Source organism: Nothobranchius furzeri, chromosome 16, assembly GCF_043380555.1.
Source record: "Nothobranchius furzeri strain GRZ-AD chromosome 16, NfurGRZ-RIMD1, whole genome shotgun sequence".
In the NCBI taxonomy this organism is placed as follows: domain Eukaryota; kingdom Metazoa; phylum Chordata; class Actinopteri; order Cyprinodontiformes; family Nothobranchiidae; genus Nothobranchius; species Nothobranchius furzeri.
In genome coordinates, this window is record NC_091756.1 from 47,948,841 (window position 1) to 47,970,329 (window position 21,489).

A 21,489-nucleotide genomic window follows, 5' to 3' on the forward strand; every position below is an offset into this window, starting at 1 on the left:
TCCAGAGCTGGAGGCCCAGCCCTAATCTCTTTGACACATTATACTGTAAATCAGAGCGTGGCTAAGTCGAATGCCTGCCAGCTCAATACAGCCAGTGTGTGGATTTATGACTGGGCTTAGTTCAATCTACCGATCTCTCTCTGTTTGGGTCTAAAAGTAGTGAACCACCTGATGACGAGGATTACATTTTTACTTTTCAGTTCTGAGGTGTTCGTGGATAGCTTTGTACCCTGGTGGATTGTTTTGGAGGTACGTAAGGTATCCAAAGGGTCAGCTGGTTAGTGCCGTTTTTATCTGCAGCATCCGATGGGAGTGACGTCTCCATGCCGAGGCAGGGCAGATGCTGATGAATGGCCTAGCTTTCTGTCAGGTACTGGTCTGCGGCTGGAGTTGTTTCTGCAAAAAAATAGAATAAAGCAGGTTGGTGGAGCACAGAGAGATGAAATCCCTGCCTAACGACCACCTGCTGTAATTGGCTCTGGTTTCAGGTAAACTCTTGTGCTAAATGCAAACCCCAACCTTGAACCCAGACTTCAAACTCTCCGGAAATTTCCCCCTTACTGCTGTAGTAGTTTACTTTTTTGATTTTCTGTAGAAACATAGATTGTATTTGACTCAGTAGAATAAATTATAGACCACCAAAGAGCTACTCCAACATTACTGCCAAACCACGCTATGATTATTTATTTTAACAGAAATTTAACCTCTAATTTTCTTTCAAATGTTTGTTTTTATTTCTTTGCTTTCCTGCAGAACAAGAAGGAAGCCACATATTTGTCATTTTACTTTGCTGCCTCAGCCTGTAAATCAAGTCCCTCAAAGGGGGCTGAGTCATGTTATCCCCCTCCCTTCCGGCTTATAAAGAGGTGGTGTTGATGGTGCCATTCTCAGAGGTGATTTGCAGCCTGCTTCTTTGTGCCAGCTTTGGTGGCCTTGAGTCGTCTGATTGATGGTGTTTGTTGTTCTGAAATGGACTCGGAGTAGTTTTTATTGCTCTGGCTGAAGCTTGACAGGGTTTTGCTTGTGGCACGTTTAGGTCTGTTCAGACGTCCCATTGAGATGTCTCCAAGAACGACCGCGAACTCCTGCCTGGGCATCAGGTCTCAAGGACAAACTTTGTTCTGTAAGTGTGACCCAGTTCCAGGAGCAGGGAGAGGGAGTTGGAATCAGGAGCGCACGCGTGTGTGTGTGTGTGTGTGTGTGTGTGTGTGGCATAGCCTACTTCTTTCTTTCACCCTACTTTGCCCCTCTCTTTTTGTTGCAGCTCAGTGCAACTCACTACGCTGTCTCTTCCTGTTGATTCTTTTGATTTGGAGCAGATGGTGGATTACTGCTCAGTTACGGGACAAAAGCTAAAAGCTGCCACTGTCCCAGGAAAGTAAACTACTTAAAATCTTATCATTTCCAAAAAAGTGTCTAGATATTCCTAAATATTCCCAAGGAAAAGAAACAATTCATTACTGTGGTCATGTTTCTGGAGAAGAGCGTGCAAGGGCCAAAACTTGATTTGCGCTTCAGCCAAAACTCTTAGTTTGTTTCAAGTTCTTCACATGTTTAATATTCTGATTGGAAAATCTGTCAAGTTTTTAGTGGAGTTCCTTGAGATCAAATCAAAGATGGCCGTGTACTGCTGTTATCCAGGAAAGTGGAGTTGGAGTCTGTTTTTGAAAAGAGATGACACCAACCAGTGCTCGTCCTTTTTATGTCATAAATGTTAATCCTACTTAGTTTAAGCTTGTTTTCTCACCTGTTTAGCGTGTATTAGTTCAACTTTATAGTATCCAGTGTTTGATCATTAATCTAGTGTTAACTTTGTTGACTCTATATGTATATGTATATATATATGTGTGTGTGTGTGTGTGTGTGTGTGTGTATGTATGTATGTATATGTGTGTATATATAAATATAGTAAAAAGTACACATTGTCTCTTTAAGGTTAACATAGAGTTTGTCTGTTTTCTTATACTTGATCTTGTTTGAAAAAAGCAGTGGAACCAGTAGTTCTAAGTCCTCCTTTGCCTAGCTTTAACACCATCAGCAACATTGTGTCTCCTGCCTCTCCTACAGCATCCATCCACTCTGTTTCAGACTGAGAACTTTCTGTCTTTCTTTGTGGACAATGTCAATAAGGTTAGATCTAGCATCTCTCCTTCAGCTTATCGCTGCCTCTCCTGACTCCAACCAGGCCCATCATCCTAGATAGCTTGGCTCCTGTTTCTTTGCCTGAGTTAACCAAACTAGTTAACTCTATGAAGACCTCTGCATGCCCCCTCGACATCTTACCCTCATCTTTGTTTAAAAGTGCTTTTCAGTCCGTCGGTCCCAGCGTGTTCTCTATAATTAGTGCTTCTCTGGTTTCTGGTCAGGTCCCTGCTTACTTTAAGAATGCTGTAATCCACCCGCTTCTTAAAAAATCGAGTCTTGACGCCTCTCTCCATAGCAGCTTCAGACCCATCTCTAAACTTCCGTTCATCTCCAAGATCTTGGAAAAGGTTGTGGCTAAACAACTCACAGCTGCTCTTGATGAACATAACATCTATGATAGCTTCCAGTCAGGTTTTCTTAGAGCTCATTCTGCTGAAACAGCTCTTCTTAGGATCTCTAATGACCTTCTGACTCACAGTGATGCAGGGGACTGTTCTGTTCTGGTCCTGCTGGACCTGACTGCAGCCTTTGACACTGTTGACCATCCCCTGCTACTGGAGAGACTGATAGACTGGGTAGGCCTATCGGGAACTGCTCTGGAGTGGTTCTCCTCTTATCTTTCTGAGAGCTCCTTTTCTGTGGCTGTCTCCAAGATTAGGTCATCCACCACCTCCCTTTCCCATGGTGTCCCACAAGGTTCTGTGCTGGGGCCTCTGCTCTTCCTCTACCTGCTCCCTCTTCAGCACATCCTGAGCTCCTTCAAAGGAATCTCCTACCATTTTTATGCAGATGACATCCAACTGTACATCTCCTTTAAGCCCCATGAGATGTCTAAGCTGCAGCTGTTACACACCTGCTTAGACTCTATTAAAACTTGGATGGCTGGGAGCTTTCTTCAGCTGAATGAAGATAAGACTGAGATCCTCATCTGTGCCCCAGACAAGCTGGTTCCCAAAGTCAGAGACTTTCTTGGTCAGCTTGCTTCTCACACCAAACCTTCTGTCTGGAATCTTGGTGTGACCTTTGACCCAGCTCTCACCCTGGATATCTTGTTCGCTCTTCCTTCTTCCATCTCAGGAACATTGCTAAGCTGAGTCCCATTCTGTCCCGCTCTGAACTTGAGACAGTTCTCCACACCTTCATCTCCTCACTCTTAGACTACTGCAACTCTCTTTTCACGTGTCTGAGCAAAACCTCTCTGAACCGTCTACAGGTGGTTCAGAATGCCTGTCCTCGGCTTCTGACCAAGTCCTCCAAACACACCCACATCACCCCGCTTCTCCTCCAGCTTCACTGGCTGCCAGTCAACTTCAGGGTTCATTTCAAGATCCTGGTTCTGGTCTTTAGGGCCTTACATGGACAAGCACCATCTTACATTGGTGATCTTCTTAGTCCCTACACCCCCAGCAGGTCCCTGAGTTCCAGTGACCAAAGCCTACTGGTTGTGCAGCGCACCAGGCTAAAGACCAAAGGTGACAGATCATTTGCTGCTGTGGCCCCCAGACTCTGGAACTCTCTCCCCCTGAGCCTGAGATCAGTGGACTCAGTGGTCTCCTTTAAAAAGCAGCTGAAGACTCACTTGTTCAAGCTGGCTTTTGGATGACCTTCTTCAACCCCTCTCTCTTTATTCTGCTCTCCTCACCTATCCCACCTTCCTCAGGATCCACTGATTTCCCTCTTTCCTATTCACTCTCTCTCTTTCTTAACATTTTTTCAATCACAATTGTCTATTTTTTGCTCATTTTAATATTTTCTTCTTCATTTTCTCCTTCTTCATTTTCTTTTTCTTCATTTTCTTTGTCTTCGTTTTCTTCATCTTTCCTCATCTTCTTCATCTTCTTCTTCATAGTTCAGCCTCCTTTTTACTCCCCAATAAAGACCACTGAAGGACCTGCAAACTTTCTGTGGTGAAAGGAAACAGCAGAGGATTGGAGCAGTGAAAGGAGAGGTGTACATGAGAGAGAGGGCTGTGCTGAAGGGAAGAGGAGGAGGAGAGTATAGCAGAGGAAGGGGAGGGGACTGCTCTCATTCACATAGGTGCCATTTATCTTGAGAGTGAGCAGGGTTTTTTATTGAAGGGGGATTTAGATGTTTTTCTTAAGAGAGGTGGTCAAAAATGGAACATGATGAGTGTTTGAGGTGACCAACATCTGAGACACACTGGAGTTGATCACACACCATGCTGGGAGCAAACTGGGGTAAGAAACTTAACTGTTGGAGAAAAGGGAAGTTGTCTGAATGACTTTGGCAGCAAAGGAGTTAGAGTGTTTGACTGTGGCTTTGTTGCTTAATCTTCTAAAGACTTATTGTGTTAATTATGCAGATTTAATGCATGATAATATAAAAAAGCACCAGAGTTTGTGGAAAAATCATTTTAGCTGCATCCATTGAATAGTTCCTTGCCAAAATGAACATCAGTTTAAAAGGAGTTGTTATAAGCTTTGCCCAGTGAAAATAAATAGTCAAAAATAATACCTTTTTATAAGTAACATTTCAGAAATCACACCAAGAATTTTACTCTAAAATTTGTTATTTCAAGGTTATTGATTAGCAAAATTATTGCCAGTTTACTTGTCCTGACATGAATCCCTGTGTGTGTGTGTGTGTGTGTGTGTGTGTGTGTGTGTGTGTGTGTGTGTGTGTGTGTGTGTGTGTGTGTGTGTGTGTGTGTGTGTGTGTGTGTGTGTGTGTGTGTGTGTGTGTGTGTGTGTGTGTGTGTGTGTGTGTGTGTGTGTGTGTGTGTGTGTGTGTGTGTGTGTGTGTGTGTGTGTGTGTGTGTGTGTGTGTGTGTGTGTGTGTGTGTGTGAGCTCTTTGTTTTCCTTTCAGTGCAGTGTAGTAATTGACAGTGTTAGGTGCATCATTTAAACAAACCTGTGGTCACTCAGGAGGAATGCCAATGTAGTGAAGTAGGTCCGCTTTCCTATAATTTATAATTTAGTGTTTGCTGAAAGGATGGGTTTAAAATTCATATTCAAAAGCGTCTTTGGGATGGAAAATCTCAGCAAAATAAATAGTGGTGTAAACATTTGCTGCCTCGTCAACTCTAAATAAATAGTAACTAATACCACATACTGCCTTAATTGGGATTGTTTACATCTGCCACAGTAGCTGTAAGTTTAGTCAGGTCTGTGAGGTGTTTGGCTGCAGAAAGGTAGGTTAACTTCACAACCAAAATAGCTTTGTCACACTTTTCAAGCGTGTTCCAGTTTCCAAAGAGGAGCAAGAATGAAGAGGTGGGAAGGGGGTTACACAGTGGGATTTAGAAGTTTTGTAAAGATAGAGAGTGAAGGAGGGGGGTTGTGGGCTCATTTGTTTGTTCCTTCATGCAGATGCTTCCAGCAGAAAGCTCAGCCACTTTCATCCTCCCTTCATTCTGCCTCCCTCCCCTTGGCTCTTTGAGTCATAGATGGTAACTGCTCTCAGAGGTGAAGCCTCAGATGGGGGCTGACATTTACATTTGAGTATTTTTTTTTCTTGTCTGTGGGAACACTTTACCTGGTGTGATGACTATTTTTAGCTTTTTCTCTGTAGCTCTGGATGTTTAGTCAAAATAAAGAAGGATTCAGTATTCATCTCAAAGCAGTTTGTGTGACGTTGCAGTCTTAAAGGGCAGGGCCAGTAAACGGTGTTCGCTCTATTCCCATAAACCACCTCTGGAAAAAGGCTTTCATACAGCAGAAGCTGCTAATTGCCAGTCTAAAGGCATATAGACTAGAGGTTATGCTGCATATCAGTAAATATCATCCACATTTAATGTAGTACTGTTCTCATTTGGAACAGGCAGCTGTAATGGGAGTGACCTCGCTGAATTAAGACATTTGAGCTTAGTTATTTTTTAGAGCAGACTAAAGGAGGTTTTTATTATGCTCTGAACCAAAATCCCAATAGGAATTTCTAAAAGTAAGGATTTCTACATGCTGACCTGACATCTCTTACAAGTTGCTTTACTGTTTGTAGTCATTTGTCAAACTTGTGTTGATTTAGCATCCATGAAAGAGCAGAGCGTGTCTTGGCTAGTACAAGCTAACCATTAGCATTAGCAACTCCACAACATGGCAGAACACATTCAGGCATGGGGTATTTGTGAAGATAAAGTTTTTGTCTACCCAAGAGGAAGGGTGAACAGAGGTAGTGCAAGAGTTGCTCTGCTGTTAGCCAATCAGAGGTGAGCTGTGTGCATATCATGAATATTAAGGTTCAAGGTTGTCTTTATTAATCCCCAAGGGGGAAATTGAATTGCCATGGACAAGTAAAAAACAAAAACAACATGCACGCACAAGCAACAAATAAATAAATAAATAAACCATTCACTGGACACTGCTATAAGCCACAACCATGATAGACATGTCAAATATAAGATCATACCAAATGGTTGTTATAAAAACGCACTGCAGCAGGAATAAAAGTTCCTCAAACGTTCAGTGGAACAACGGGGCATTAACATTCGCCCACTAAAAGAGCTCCTGACATCCTTAAAAACCTGATGAAGGGGTGATCCTCCAGAGACATAACTGTCGTAAGTTTACTCTTCATCCTTTTGTCGATGATCATGTCAAATGAGTCCAAGCTTTTGCCCAACCACTCAGCCAGGTATCTTGATCATTTTGTTGATCCTGTTGTTAATGAGTAGGACTCAAAATCCCCCCATTTTACGTGCCCTGACTCATTCAACTAACTTCTCCTGAAACAGGAGCACCAGAGCTTTGTGGCCACAAAAATAAGACTCAAGGCATTTATTCCAACTAAAAATCACAGGATTAAAAAAAGAGTGGATGAGACCTTAATGGCAACAATGAATGAAACTTCTATAAATGTTAATTTTTTTTGTCTTTTTGTATAGTTTTTTAAATTCTCTTTAGATATTTAAAGATTAATCTTTTGATGCCCACTCTTTATAGCTAAATTATTTACCTTAATCTGCTTTCTGTTGGAAAAAAGTAGAAATAAGATCGTCTTGCATGATAATGAATGGCATAATAACAACCACATAGGCTAACCTTGAAAGCCAAAGTGATTCGGATCATTTGATAAACTGGTTTGAATAATTTTGGGGTACAGCATGGCTTGTCTGATGTTTTCTGTGGTTTAGAGAACCGCGTTAGTGTAAATATCAGGGAGTTGTTAAGATTTCTGATTTACTGTATTTGTTGTTACTCCGGCATGTTAGAGACAGGGGAGAACAAATCATTTAATTCAGACCAGCCTAAATAAATAGCCTGGTCACTAACAAACATCTAAAATAATTTTGTAGTATAAAAATGCAAAGGGCAGCTTGAAGGTCAGATCTCTTGTTGGTTAAGACTTAGAGGCTGCTCAAAGTTGACCCACAGTCCAAGCTAATGATGAAATAGTGGAATTCTGGAGATCAGGATTCCTCCTAGAATTGTTTTGATGGACGAGAGCCAGTAGAGACAAAACACAACAGGGGAATTAGACAGGAAGAAATGAGGAATGTTTGTGGACAAACCAAACTGGACCAAGAACACTGTGACCAGTAAGGACCAGAGTTTGTTCTTCAAACTTCTCAAGCTTCACTTCTGAATAATATGTAGATAATCCATGTTTTATTATGAATCTGTGTTAATCAGGGCTGTTTTCTATGCTGTATTGTGCTTTAGGCCGAAGCACAAGAGTGGATGATTTATTCATTCATTCACTTCATTATGAAGTGGTGTCTGATCATCTGAGACCAGTCAGAGAGAAGGATTGGTACCACCAGAACATCTCAGATGTAGATGTCATTGCACTGGCTGCACATTTATCTGATTAATCAAGCAAGGATGCTCATTCAAACACTAATGGCTAAAAGCTCCACTGAACATCACAGGAAGCGCTTCCCTTCCTGTTCACTTCCAGTTAAGCTGAATCCTTCACTTTTATTCTCACTGGTTTGAACAATGGAACACGATTCTTTGAATGTTTTCTGTTTTCTAATCTCATCTGAACAGTGAATTGTGATGAATAGGAGGAGATCAGGAGAAGCAGAGCGACCAAAGCTTGTGTTTAATCTTCACTCCCTTTAGCCGCAGCATTTCTCCGTATGGAGGAGTGACTGGACCCTCAAAAGCTTTCCCAAACACAGTAGCACTCAGCTGACAGAGGCATTGTGAGAGTAGCTCAAACATCGGGACGTGTTATTGTAGTCAGGTGAAATGTGTTGTTTCTGCAGTCATTTATTCTTGACACTTTAATGAGATAAGGCAGTGGGTGTGGCCACACCACAGCGTACTTGTGCACCATATTGTAACTAGGGATGCACCGATGGATCGGCATTTGATCGTAATCGGCCGATAGCGCCCCTATCGGTTTTGATCGGAATTTTCAAAATAGATCAAAGCAAACCAATCAGGTAGGGTTGTCACGGTAACCAGTGTAGCGCTAAACCCCGGTAAAAAAAAAAAAAAGTTGACAATAATAACCGTCTTGTTTTTAAAAAACTATATTATCTTGGTGGGTTTACCGTGGCTGGGGTGTAGGCGCGGTGACCCTTACCAGCCACCGTATCATCTGCAGAAGTTGCCGGCGGCACATACACGCTTTGTTTACAACAAAACTTTCTTGAAGCTAAAGCTGAAATAATGGTCAAAGGAGGAGACGGCAGCGCTCAGGAGGACATTTATTATCCCTCAAAGAAGACAAAGTCGGAAGTACGGGCATATTTTAGATATTTGAAGAATGCCGAGGGAGTTTATAGAAGACGGCTATCCTGTTTGCAGCACGAGCAGAAAAAGTGTCTGTGAAAGGCAGCAATGCTTCTTATCTCATGACACATCTGCGTGACCATCACCCACAACTCTACAGTCAACGCAAGGCAAGCTAACGTTAGCGTTTTAGCTAAAATGCGTGATCCGAGGATTTGGGTTGAGGGAGAATGCAATGAGTCGCTATATAAAGCAGCCGCAGCGCCGCTACCTGCATATAAACCGTGTCGCGGACCCCGCCATGTTGAAATGACGCTATGCATTACGGGGCTCCCAGGGGCAGATAAGAGTTGGTCTCTCTCCGAGAATAATTATGAATTTAACAATGATTACTGCCTGATGACATTTTCCCACATCTGCAAAGCTCACTGGAAGGACACAAACCGAGGACAATATTTTCCTGAAATACGGATTGCTCAAGTAAGGGTAAAAAAAAAAAGTATCTGATTAGAAGGCTACTTGAGTACTGAGTATCATCTGATCTAATATTTTTAAATGATGACATCCAACAGACATAAAATACAAAGTTATGGGCAAATATTGGTATTTTAAAGACTAAAGGGGAAAAATGTAAACAAATAACATAATTACAAAATAACACATTTTAGGCAAAATTTAGACACAAACTGAGGACAATATTTCCTGACATACAGGGTTTATTTAATTGTGTGAAAATGTAGTGGTTCGAAGGATCTTTCATGGCGGTTAAAATGAAGAGTCGGAGTACCCGGCCCGGAGGGTTACCGGGGTCCCACCCTGGAGCCAGGCCTGGGGTTGGGGCCCGTGAGCGAGCGCCTGGTGGCCGGGCTTTCGCCCATGGGGCCCGGCCGGGCCCAGCCCGAACCGGATACATGGGCTCGTCCAACTGTGGACCCACCACCCGCAGGAGGAACATGAAGGGTCCGGTGCAATGCGAATCGGGTGGCAGACCAAGGCGGGAGCCTTGGCGGTCCAATCCCCGGACAAGAAAACTAGTTTTTGGGACATGGAACGTCACCTCGCTGGCGGGGAAGGAGCCGGAGCTTGTGGCAGAGGTTGAGCGGTACCGGCTAGATATAGTCGGACTCACCTCGACACATTGCATTGGCTCTGGAACCCGAGACCTGGAGAGGGGTTGGACACTCTACTTTGCTGGAGTTGCTCCGGGTGAGAGGCGGAGGGCTGGGGTTGGCTTTTTGTTAGCCCCGAGACTCTCTGCCTGTGTGTTGGGGTTTACCCCGGGGGACAAGAGGGTAGCTTCCTTGCGCCTTTGGGTTGGGGAACGGGTCCTGACTGTTGTTTGTGCTTATGGGCCAAATATCAGTTCAGAGTACCCACCCTTTTTGGAGTCCCTGGGACGAGTGCTAGATAGTGCTCCATCAGGGGACACCATTGTCCTGCTGGGGGACTTCAATGCTCACGTGGGCAATGACAGCCTGACCTGGAGGGGTGTGATTGGGAGGAACGGCCCACCTAATCTGAACTCGAGCGGTGTTTTGTTATTGGACTTCTGTGCAAGCCGCAGTTTGGCCATAACGAACACCATGTTCGAACATAAGGATGCCCACCGGTACACTTGGTACCAGGGCAGCCTAGGTCACAGGTCGATGATAGATTTTGTAGTCGTATCATCTGACCTGCGGCCGTATGTTTTGGACACCCGAGTGAAGAGAGGGGCGGAGCTGTCAACTGATCACCACCTGGTGGTGAGTTGGATCAGATGGCAAGGGAACATGCCGCGTAGACCTGGCAGACCCAAACGCATAGTGAGGGTCTGCTGGGAACGCCTGGCAGAAGAACCTGTCAAGACGGTCTTCAACTCCCACCTCCGGCAGAGCTTTGACCACGTCCCGAGAGCAGTGGGGGACATTGAGTCCGAGTGGGCCTTGTTCCACTCTGCGATTGTCGATGCGGCTGTTGCTAGCTGTGGTCGTAAGGTGGCCTGTGCCAGTCGTGGTGGCAACCCCCGTACCCGCTGGTGGACACCAGAGGTTCGGGGAGCCGTCAGGCTGAAGAAGGAGGCCTACAGGGAGTGGCTGGTCTGTGGGTCTCCGGAGGCAGCAGACAGGTACCGGATAGCCAAGCGGGGTGCAGCAGTGGCAGTTGCCGAGGCAAAATCTCGGGCGTGGGAGGAGTTTGGTGAGGCCATGGAGAAAGACTATCGATCAGCTCCAAAGATGTTCTGGCAAACTGTCCGGCGCCTCAGGAGAGGAAGGCAGCAACTCGCTCACACTGTTTACAGTGGGGATGGGGAGCTGCTGACGTCAACTGAGGCTATAGTCGGACGGTGGAAGGAATACTTTGAGGAGCTCCTCAATCCCACCAATGCGCATTCCGAGGAGGAACCAGAGCTGGGAGGCCTGGGGATGGACTGTCCGATCTCGGGGGCAGAAGTTGCTGAGGTAGTCAAACAACTACACAGCGGCGGAGCCCCGGGGGCGGATGAGGTTCGTCCTGGGTATCTCAAGGCTATGGATGTTGTAGGGCTGTCATGGTTGACACGTCTCTACAACATTGCGTGGTCATCGGGGGCAGTTCCTAGGGAGTGGCAGACCGGGGTGGTGGTCCCCATCTTTAAGAAGGGTGACCTGAGGGTGTGTTCCAACTATAGGGGGATCACACTCCTCAGCCTCCCTGGAAAGGTCTACGCCAAGGTACTGGAGAGGAGGGTCCGATCGATAGTTGAATCTCAGATAGAGGAGGAGCAATGTGGTTTTCGTCCTGGCCGTGGAACTGTGGACCAGCTCTATACCCTTGCAAGGGTGATGGAGGGGGCATGGGAGTTTGCCCAACCAATCCACGTGTGCTTTGGGGATTTGGAGAAGGCTTATGACCGTGTCCCCAGGGGCACCCTGTGGGGGACGCTCCAGGAGTATGGGGTGGGTGGCTTTCTGTTAAGGGCCATTCAGTCCCTTTACCAGAGGAGCGTGAGTTTGGTCCGCATAGCCGGTAGTAAGTCGGACCTGTTCCCAGTGAGGGTTGGACTCCGCCAGGGCTGCCCTTTGTCACCGGTTCTGTTCATCACTTTTATGGACAGAATTTCTAGACGCAGCCGTGGTGTGGAGTGTGTCGAGTTTGGTGGCAGGAGAATCTCGTCTCTGCTTTTTGCGGATGATGTGGTCCTCCTAGCTTCATCCAGCTCTGACCTTCAGCTCTTGCTGGGTAGGTTCGCGGCCGAATGTGAAGCGGCTGGGATGAGGATCAGCACCTCCAAATCTGAGACCATGGTTCTCGACCGGAAAAGGGTGGCTTGCCACCTCAGGGTCGGGGGAGAGGTCCTACCTCAAGTGGAGGAGTTTAAGTATCTCGGGGTCTTGTTCACGAGTGAGGGTAGGAGGGATCGGGAGATCGACAGGCGGAATTGTTCGGCGTCTGCAGTGATGCGGACGCTGAGCCGATCTGTCGTGGTGAAGAGGGAGCTGAGCCAGAAAGCCAGGCTCTGGATTTACCGGTCGATCTACGTCCCAATCCTCACCTATGGTCATGAGCTTTGGGTAATGACCGAAAGAACGAGATCGCGGATACAAGCGGCCGAAATGAGTTTCCTCCGTAGGGTGGCCGGGCTCAGCCTTAGAGATAGGGTGAGGAGCTCGGACATTCGGGAGGGACTCGGAGTAGAACCGCTGCTCCTCCGGATCGAAAGGAGCCAGTTGAGGTGGTTTGGGCATCTGGTCAGGATGCCTCCTGGACGCCTCCCTGGGGAGGTGTTTCGGGCATGTCCTGCCGGCAGAAGGCCCCCGGGTCGACCCAGGACACATTGGAGAGGTTACATCTCCAATATGGTCCGGGAACGCCTTGGGGTCCTGCCGGAGGAGCTGGTGGACAAGGCCGGGGAGAGGACGGCCTGGAGCTCCCTAATTGGGATGCTGCCCCCGCGACCCGGACCCGGATAAGCGGAGGAAGACGAAGACGAAGAAGAAAATGTAGCACGTTTAAAAAAAATACCGCGATAATACCGAAAACCGTGGTAATTTTGGTCACAATAACCGTGAGGTTAAATTTTCACACCGTGACAACCCTAATACAGACCATTTTAGATTAGGTTACATTTCCTTTATTCCCAGATTATGTAGTTTGTAGCACTCATTATAATGTTGTAGAAAATTTCTGGCCAATCCACGTGATCGGTATCGGTGATCGGTATCGGTGATCAGCATTCTTTGATATCGGTATCGGTGATCGGCAGCAAAAAACCTGATCGGTGCATCCCTAATTGTAACCATATTAAACGTTGTGCAAATGTGATTTATCCACCCATTCACCTTCAGTAAGTGGATCCCTTTATTTCCATTAGGCAAATCATGGAAGTGTTTCAGAGCCATGCAAAGATTCAAGTCTTTAAAGATGCTAAGGAGGGTCCTGGCTTCTCTGTCTGCCCTCTGACCCATTCCTCATTTCCTCCTCCCCCTGCTTTCTAAGGTTTGAGGCCCTTGTTACTGTGACAACAGAAGGAAAACCAAGAATGCATGAACATGGCAAAGGCTTTAAAACCATTTGAGACTCTTGTGCTTTGCATATGATCTGGAGAGACTTTGTGGACAAGAAAATGGACTCGTCCAGATCAGAAATAACAATCTGAGGCAAGAAACTGCCATAAGGTTTTAGACTAACAGTTTGTTTCTTTTCTTTTTTTTTCAACTTTATTGAGGTTTTTTTAGCTTGTCATTAACCCAATTTTACAATTTTAAACATTTCCTCTGAGAAACACTTTGGAGTTTGCATTTTCTTTCAAAACTCTTTCATGTTTGAGATTATTTTGTCAGTTTAATTAAAGCACACTGCTCATGTTAAGGTATGTGAATCAAGTGAGCTGCTATGTTTTTATGTTGATGGAAAATGCTCACAATTTTAGGCAGGAATCACACACCTATTTGTTAGGTGTTACTTAGAACACCTTTGCACAGTCTGTTAATAACATCTTAATTTCTTCACAGTGTTTCACTTTTCTCAAAACTTATTGAAACTAAGTTTATAAGATTTCCAGGTGCATGCAATGACCAACTCAACTGTTTCTAGAGGAAACGTGTCTCGTGAATTTCTCCATTTTTAAAATTCCTGCATCACAAAATCAAGGTCCAGCGACTCAAAGTGAGGAGATATTTGCAAAAGAAATAATAAGAGAAACCAAACCAATGGGGAAAACATTTGGGTAGCTGTTTTCCATTTTCATGCATAACATCAACACGATGCAGAGGTAGATTTATGAGTCTACGTAGGGATCAGCCAGGTTTAAAGGGTACTCATTAACTGTAGAAGTGGCTCTCTGTAAACAGGTTGGAAAACGGTTTGGCATGGCCTTGTTTTGACTGATCTGCTAAAGAATTATGTCTGGCCAACATTCTAGCATCTATCAGCCGTTTTTTAATCTTATTAACGGTACAGTTGCAAATTTGGAAAAGAAATTAGCTTCAAAAAATTTTCCTGTTCATAAAAACATTTAAATATATATATAACACACACAAACACACACTTGATGTCCGTGAGAGCGCACGTGGGGTGCATTACTAGAAGACATGCTCTCTCTGCTCTCAACGTTCACTTTGAAAACCCGTTCAAAATATTTTATTCTTCACATCACTATTGTCTCTTATGTATAGTCTTATCATGAAGAAGCTTATCATGCTTTCATTCGTTCAGCCTTTGTTTCTTTTGGAATGCTAACCTGAAGCTTCAGCCCTTGACACACCACACGTTAATCTCTTTATTCAGACTCACTAAGTTGAGGTTTCTAAAATGTGTTGCGGTCTTTTGACCCTTTTTATTCATTACAAATGTAACAGACCCTGCTGTTGTAAGTAAAGCATGACCTCAGAGCCACACGTCCTGTTGTCCATTGTTCTCCACACACACAAGAATTCAGCAGCCAAGGGACAAACTGTTGATATCAGTCCGTGTTTTAATGTCAGTATTTACCACAACTCCATGAGAGTGAAGCAATGCAAGTCTGTGGCATGGCTTTTTTATTCGCACAAATATAAATTTACTTTAGAATTTAAACCACAGAAACTCCATAGCAGGTTTAGCAGGTCTCTTATTCATGCTGGATTATCCAGCTGTGAGTGAGCCTTTGATGTCATTTGTGACATAAACGCTATCATGATGGTGGTAACATTTTACGCCTCTAATGGAGAGACCCATTCCATGTGCTGTTTCATGTGGCTGAAGCCCTGTTTGTGCTGCTTGGCTGAATCCATTGAATGGCCTGTCCCGGTTCTCTGTGTGTGGGTCTTGGGAGATGTTTTTATAATTCAGTCTGCTGTTTTTCATTTATTTTGTCTCAAACTCAGAAAAAAAAGCATTCCTTAAAAGCATCCAGTGGGAATTGATGAGTGTTGCTTGTTTTTGAGTGAAATAGGATCTGTAACTTTTTAGTTTACTAGATTTGATCAGGAAGTATGAATGCAACAGATTTTTGTCAGTTTTGTAAACACAGTAACAGCAAAACACTGACATTTATGTAACTTGACGTGAACTTATTTGAATTCTGGAATTAACAATTTAATTAATACTTTCTTCTCCAACAACAGTGACCCCTCCCAGCTGCCACTATGGCCCTGGTTCAGGCTCTGCCCATATCGGCTGAGCCTCACACCCCGAGCCACAGCGTTGGAGCTCGCAGACGTCACCCCTCTGGTCCTTCACCACCCATCCACCCACCACCTTCGATGGGTTCTGTCAGCAGCCTGGTCGCCGCTCGCCCTGTAACCTACCAGGATCTGGGGGCCAGAGTCCGGCGTTCTACTGCTGGAACTTCCTGCCTGGGCTCCGAGTCTCCTCAGGATCCGCTGCTGCACAACATCCTACCCCTGAAGAACCAGAGCTGCACAACGTCTAGCAGAGTTCTGGAGAAGGAGAGTGGGAACGGGAACTACACCTACATAAACGAGGACTATGTCGGTGACTGGAATGATAATCATGTTACTCCTGGCAGCCCTGAAAGCGACAGAGAGGACATTAAAGAAGGGTTGGGATTAAATGGAAAACCTCCTCCGAGATTGATTCCAGTCTCTGGAAAACTCGAGAAGGTGAGTCTTGACTGATCACAACTTTTTATAGACCAAACATCTTAATTGAAGATGTTCTGGTGTTTTCCTTAACACCTGAGGGAGTTCCTGTTTAGAGCAGCTCAGGTTTAATAAAAATGCTAAAATCGGATGGTTTGCTATAAATATTGTTGTCCTCCCAAACAGAAATGTTTGTCTTTGTCTCCCTGCTAGAACATGGAGAAAACAGTGCTGCGGCCCACTGCCTTCAAACCCGTCATTCCCAAAAGCCGCTCTTCCATGCAGTACCTCTCCCCTCACCACTGTGCTAACGCATCAGAAAGCCAAAACAACCTGAACCTGCTCAGCCCCGCCCACAGGGACGCGTCACCGTCCTGCACTGAGAAACGCAGCTCCTACAGCGGAGGAAGGAACGCCAGCAATGGTAGCAGCCAGTCCTGCTCGTTGTCCGACTCGGGCCGGAACTCCCTCTGCAGCCTGCCCCCTTACAACAGTGCCAGCTACAGCCTGGCGTCAGGGGACGCCCCAGCAGGTCACCTGGAGCCCACAAAGGGCGTCCCATCAGTCGGTGCACATGGCCAGACCAACTCAGACAGTGGACGCTCTTCCTCCAGTAAAAGCACTGGTTCTGGATCGTTGGGGGGCCGAGGGCAGCCTCTGTCTGACAGCGGGTCTGGCGGACGCTCTCCTGGCCCCGTGGAGGGTTACGAAGGGGTTGTGAGGGATCTGGAGGACAAACTGAGAGAGAGAGAGTTGGAGCTGCAGCAACTCCGAGACAATCTAGATGAGAATGAAGCTGCAATATGTCAGGTTTGTAGGAGTTGAGACCTAGTTTGACCTGTAAACTCAAAGGATTATTCACTCTGATGTTTTCAGATCCCATCGTTATCTTTACAGGTTTATGAGGAGAAGCAGAAGCGCTTTGAGTTGGAGCTGGAGGAGCTGAGGCAGAGCTGTGCCACCAGGATGCAGGTAGCTTCTCAGAAGGCCCAGAGGGCTCAGCAGGTGCTTCAGCTGCAGGTCAGAACTTCTTCAGTATTCTGTTAGGCCTGATCAGAGCGTGATGACAACCAAAACCAGGATCCAAACTGTTTTATGCATCCAGAAAGCAAAACTGTTCAAAAATTGTTTTCTAATAAACCTAGTCCTTAAAAGTGCTATAATATGTTTTCAGTGGTATTCTTGTGTCGTGGCTTCAGGTTTATCAGCTCCAGCAGGAGAAGAAGAAGCTGCAGGAGGACTTTGCTCAGCTTCTGAAGGAGAGGGAGCAGCTAGAGGAGCGCTGTACTTCCTACGAGCATGAGAAGATCCAGCTGGGACCCCGGCTGGAGGAGACCAAGTGGGAGGTGAGCAGACCATCTCTAACAAAATTCAACAGCCCCTCAGAAGTTCGATGTTTTAAAGATGTGGTTGACTGAACACCTTTTTTTATGATTATTTATGATTATAATTGGTCACTCTTAAGCTTTTCATGCAGGCTGAACATGAAAATAGTCTCCTACACCTATCTCCTGCATTGGCTTCCGATAGAAAAAATCCTGGATTTGAAAATCCTGACAGATCTACGTCACACTCTAACTTAACATTCATGGACTCACCCATCTTGACTCACGACGGAGAAGGCTGTTGTTGGTTTAGCGTCCAGGAATCACCAAAGAACGCCTCTGTTGGTTTAAGCTAACCATTAGCAACACCACCACACAGCAGAACTCCTCCAGGCTCGAGTTAATTTTGGAGATAAAACGTCAAAGTTGCAAGTCAGTGGTAGAGTCGTGTTGCTGTTATCCAGTTAGAGGCGAGATGTCCAAATATCAGAGAATAAGACCCTAAAACCTCGGGTGTTCTTGGTAGCAGGTCCAAGACTATGGAGTGCCCTTCCCTAAGCTGTTAGGCTCCCCCCATCAGTAGAGGTTATGGTCTGGATTTTAGCTCTGTGGGTTAGCTGTCGCTGATATTTTTACACGCTCTTATTCAGTTATGTTTATATTGTTGGTTTTTAATTGTCCCTGTTGGTTTTATCTGTTTTATTTTGATCGTACAGCACTTGGATGGCATGTTTCATGCCTGTAAGGTGCTTTCTAAATAAAGGTTGATTTAGTTTGATTAGATTTGATAAAACTTGCTGTCTGAAGCTCAGATGTGATGTGGACAACTTTTAGGTCCAAGAAATATTGCACCAGTATATTTTTCCCTCCTGAGAATGAATTACAAGACCTTCATTCCTACTTGAGACCATGGCAAATGTATTAAACAAGTAACCCATTCCTTTAGGAGTACACAGGAAAAAACACCAACTTTTTCTTACCTGAATCACTTGAGTTCACATTAAATTTAAACTTATTTTACGGTATGAATTTGCTTTTCACACATTTACTTTTGTAGAAATGCAGATTTGGGTCCATGACAAACTTTGATGGGTTGCATGTTTGGTGGTGTGTTTGTTGCTTGAGGACGTCACAAAGAACTCTTTATCTCTGATCAGACGGAACAAACGGTCTTTAGTAAGCTCTAGACACAGATCAGTAGTAACATGCATTGTTTTTGCAGGCTGAGAAAATTTTAGTGCCTCCAGAAAACCACTTGGCAGGTTGAAAGGGGCTGGATAGAAGATTAAAAATCAGAAACATCTGGTGATTCATGATCTTGATGAATTTTGGGTTTTCTCTGAAGAGATCTGACACTCGGCTTCGTTATCCATCTCCTTGCTTTAACGGTGAAACCAGATTTTGGGCACATTTTAATTACTTTTTTATTGCTAATGGGCTTTGCACCAAAGATGGAACCGATGATCTACTCTGAACCTTCCTCCTGTCACAGGTGTGCCAGAAGTCAGGAGAAATCTCCCTGCTGAAGCAGCAGCTGAAGGAGGTGCAGAGTGAGTTGGCTCAGCGAGTTGGAGAGATCGTCTCACTGCGGAGTCAGCTTCGAGATACCCGCGGTGAGCTGACCAACACCCAGGTTCTGCTCCAGGAGGCCCACGGCACAAACCGCACACGCACCATGGAGCTGGAGGTGTGTGAAAACGAGCTCCAGCGTCGAAAGAGTGAAGCGGAACTGCTCAGAGAAAAGGTAGGACGCCTCGAGGGAGAGCTGGCTAATCTCAAAGACACCTTGGCCAGTCAGGCAGCAGGTAACAGACATTGTCAGGTGTTCCAGGACACAGAGGAGCACCTGCTTGCATACGAGAGCGATGAGGCGAAGGCCCAGAGGCAGAGCAGCACCGAGGCCCTGCAGAACATGAAAGTGCAGATGGAAAGGCTGAAATCAGACTTGGCCTTTGAGCGCCAGACGGTTGAGCAGCAATCGGGAAGCTTTGAGGAAGAGCGCAGGATATGGCAGGAGGAGAAGGACAAAGTAATCCGCTACCAGAAGCAGCTGCAGGAGAACTATGTGCAGATGTATCGCAGGAACCGAGAGCTGGAGCAGATGCTGCAGGAGCTCAGTCTGGAACTGGAGAGCAGAGAGGAGGACGAGGGCAGCGGGAACGAGATCAACTTTGACGAAATCGCGGCGACAGAAATCTGACACATCTTTTTGTTGTTATTTGCACTACCATCTGCTAGGTGTTTTTCCTCCTTGTGCTGTCTAGATGGAAAAAAGTGCTGTTTATGTGACTAACAAGCAACCAACTGTGTCTGGTGTAAAACAGTGTGACGTGTGAAGTCCGCTCCACTTGAAAGCCGTTTGACCTTTAAACGTCATTAACCGCATCAGCTCTCCACGCCTTCATTAATGCCCGTGTTTGCACTGAACACACACCCGAGTCCCGGTGACTTTTCACAGCTTTGGAAGTTTTATGTGCGTGCGTGTAAGTTCACCCAAACTTTCACCATCCTCCTCCTGTGATGGTTTTGACTCTGCCATCCCAACTGCACTCAGCGCTACACTCCCACTCTGTCAGCAGCCGGCTACACTTCGCTTGTTTGCGGTGAACGTGTCATCCACACGTTCACTGTGTCCCCGTAAGAGTAATCGGAGACTTCGGTGGCTGTGCTATGTGTGACATGGATGGTGATGAGGTTAAATGGGAGCTCTGACAACTTACCAACCCTGAAATGGGTGTTGGGGGCAACCTGTATGACAATGCTGATGCTATGACTCATTTTAAATTTGCCCCATTTTTACACAATCCAGTGGAATAAATCACTTTAGCATGAAGCAGAAAGGTCAGTTTTCCTGTTTTGTTCAGATATCCCCAGATGTGTTAAAGGGGTACTTCAGCCATTTGAAAGCTGTGTTATTGTGTAAAAGTTAGAAATTTTCCTGCTTTATCGGTTGTAAATAGCTTCCTTAATGGTTCCTGTTCAGAGAAATGGCTAATGTCCTTTAGGGCTAATGAGCTAGCATCATACAATTCATAGTGTTTCCTGTGACTCTATTTTAGGCACAGTTGCTCTGCCTTTGGCTTTGCCTGATTTATTTAGACAGAAATATAAAATTCCCGCTGGACTTGACACCTAGATGCATCCAGGAAGTGCTGCGTTTTGCTACAGATTTTCACTTTTGTAAATAGAACTCCCAAATTAAAGGGAGACAAGGCAGTTTTTGCTTGCTTTTAGCGCCTCCTAGTGTCCGTTTGTAGAGCCCAAAGCAAAGCCTTGCTGTGCGATCATCCATTTAACACCTTAATCTAAAAGCTGCAACGTGCCCCTGCCTTCATTTGTGTCTACAGGATTCATCATCACTAAATTAAACAAATCAACTGTGATCTAAAACATGCAGGAAGCGTGCTGAAAGCAGCCTGCAGCCCCAGGCATGTCGGCTCATTTTTGTTTTCTAAGTTAAACGGAGCAGACCGGCAACTCTGAAGTTGCAAGTGGAATATTCTGGTCACACGGGGCGATTGGGGCTGGGCGGCCCTTCGTCAACCCTATAAAAGGGTATTCAATTCCAGGCACCGATGGCCGGTATCCAGCATGTTTTAGTGGTTTCTCTGCTCCAACTTACTTGATTCAGTGGTTTAATCACCTGTGCAGCAGCTCATCAGGCTCTGCAGAAGCCTGTTAATCACCTGTCGTCTGAAATCAGGTGTGTTGATACAGAGTTAAAACTAAAACGTGTTGGATATCGGCCCTCCAGGCCCATAATTGAATATCCCTGCTGTAAAGGGTCGTTTTAGCAGATGCTGGCTCAAGAAAATGATTTAACAATATGAAAAAGTTGCAAAGTATCCCTTTAATGGATTGTAAAGGTTTACAAAATAATTTCACTCGAACCACTATGAAAATAGATTTGAGCTGTTTTTTTTTTATACATGGAATCGGTAAACTTTGTTTCAGCTCATGCAGACTAGCCATTAGCTCAGAAGTCCTGGAGGACATTAACGCTGATTTTTTTTAACCGAAGCTCTTCAAAAAGCTATCTACACAACAAGTACGATAGTGTAACTTTGACACAAACAACATGGCTGAATAATCTCTTTAAGATCAACATTTTTTAACATTTTCATTAAAAAAAAACACACTAATGATGTTAATTATAACTTTTTTGCTCCAGACTCTAATCTGCCCTGCCTTATCACTCCTGTACGCCCTGTGCTGTGGTACTGTAGAGTCTGTGTGCTTGATGTGCTCAGTGACGGAGGCCTTCTAAAAAGCAGAAACTGTTTCTTGATGAGAAACTAAGTTTATGTTCATTAAAATGTTGCTAAATCCTGTGA

The 21,489-nt window shown here is 45.2% G+C and overlaps 1 protein-coding gene across 1 annotated transcript in view; it reads left to right on the forward strand.

Annotated features, from left to right (window-relative positions):
- LOC129152262 (leucine zipper putative tumor suppressor 2 homolog) overlaps positions 1-19,585 on the forward strand; it is a 37,689-nt gene extending 18,104 nt beyond the window's left edge. The window contains exons 3-7 of the mRNA XM_070545766.1: positions 15,354-15,851; positions 16,044-16,640; positions 16,728-16,850; positions 17,030-17,176; positions 18,648-19,585. Of these exons, the coding sequence (XP_070401867.1) occupies positions 15,375-15,851; positions 16,044-16,640; positions 16,728-16,850; positions 17,030-17,176; positions 18,648-19,355 (2,052 nt within the window). The 5' untranslated portion in view covers positions 15,354-15,374 and the 3' untranslated portion in view covers positions 19,356-19,585. The remainder of the gene's footprint in view (positions 1-15,353; positions 15,852-16,043; positions 16,641-16,727; positions 16,851-17,029; positions 17,177-18,647) is intronic.
- Positions 19,586-21,489: the final 1,904 nt, after the last annotated feature.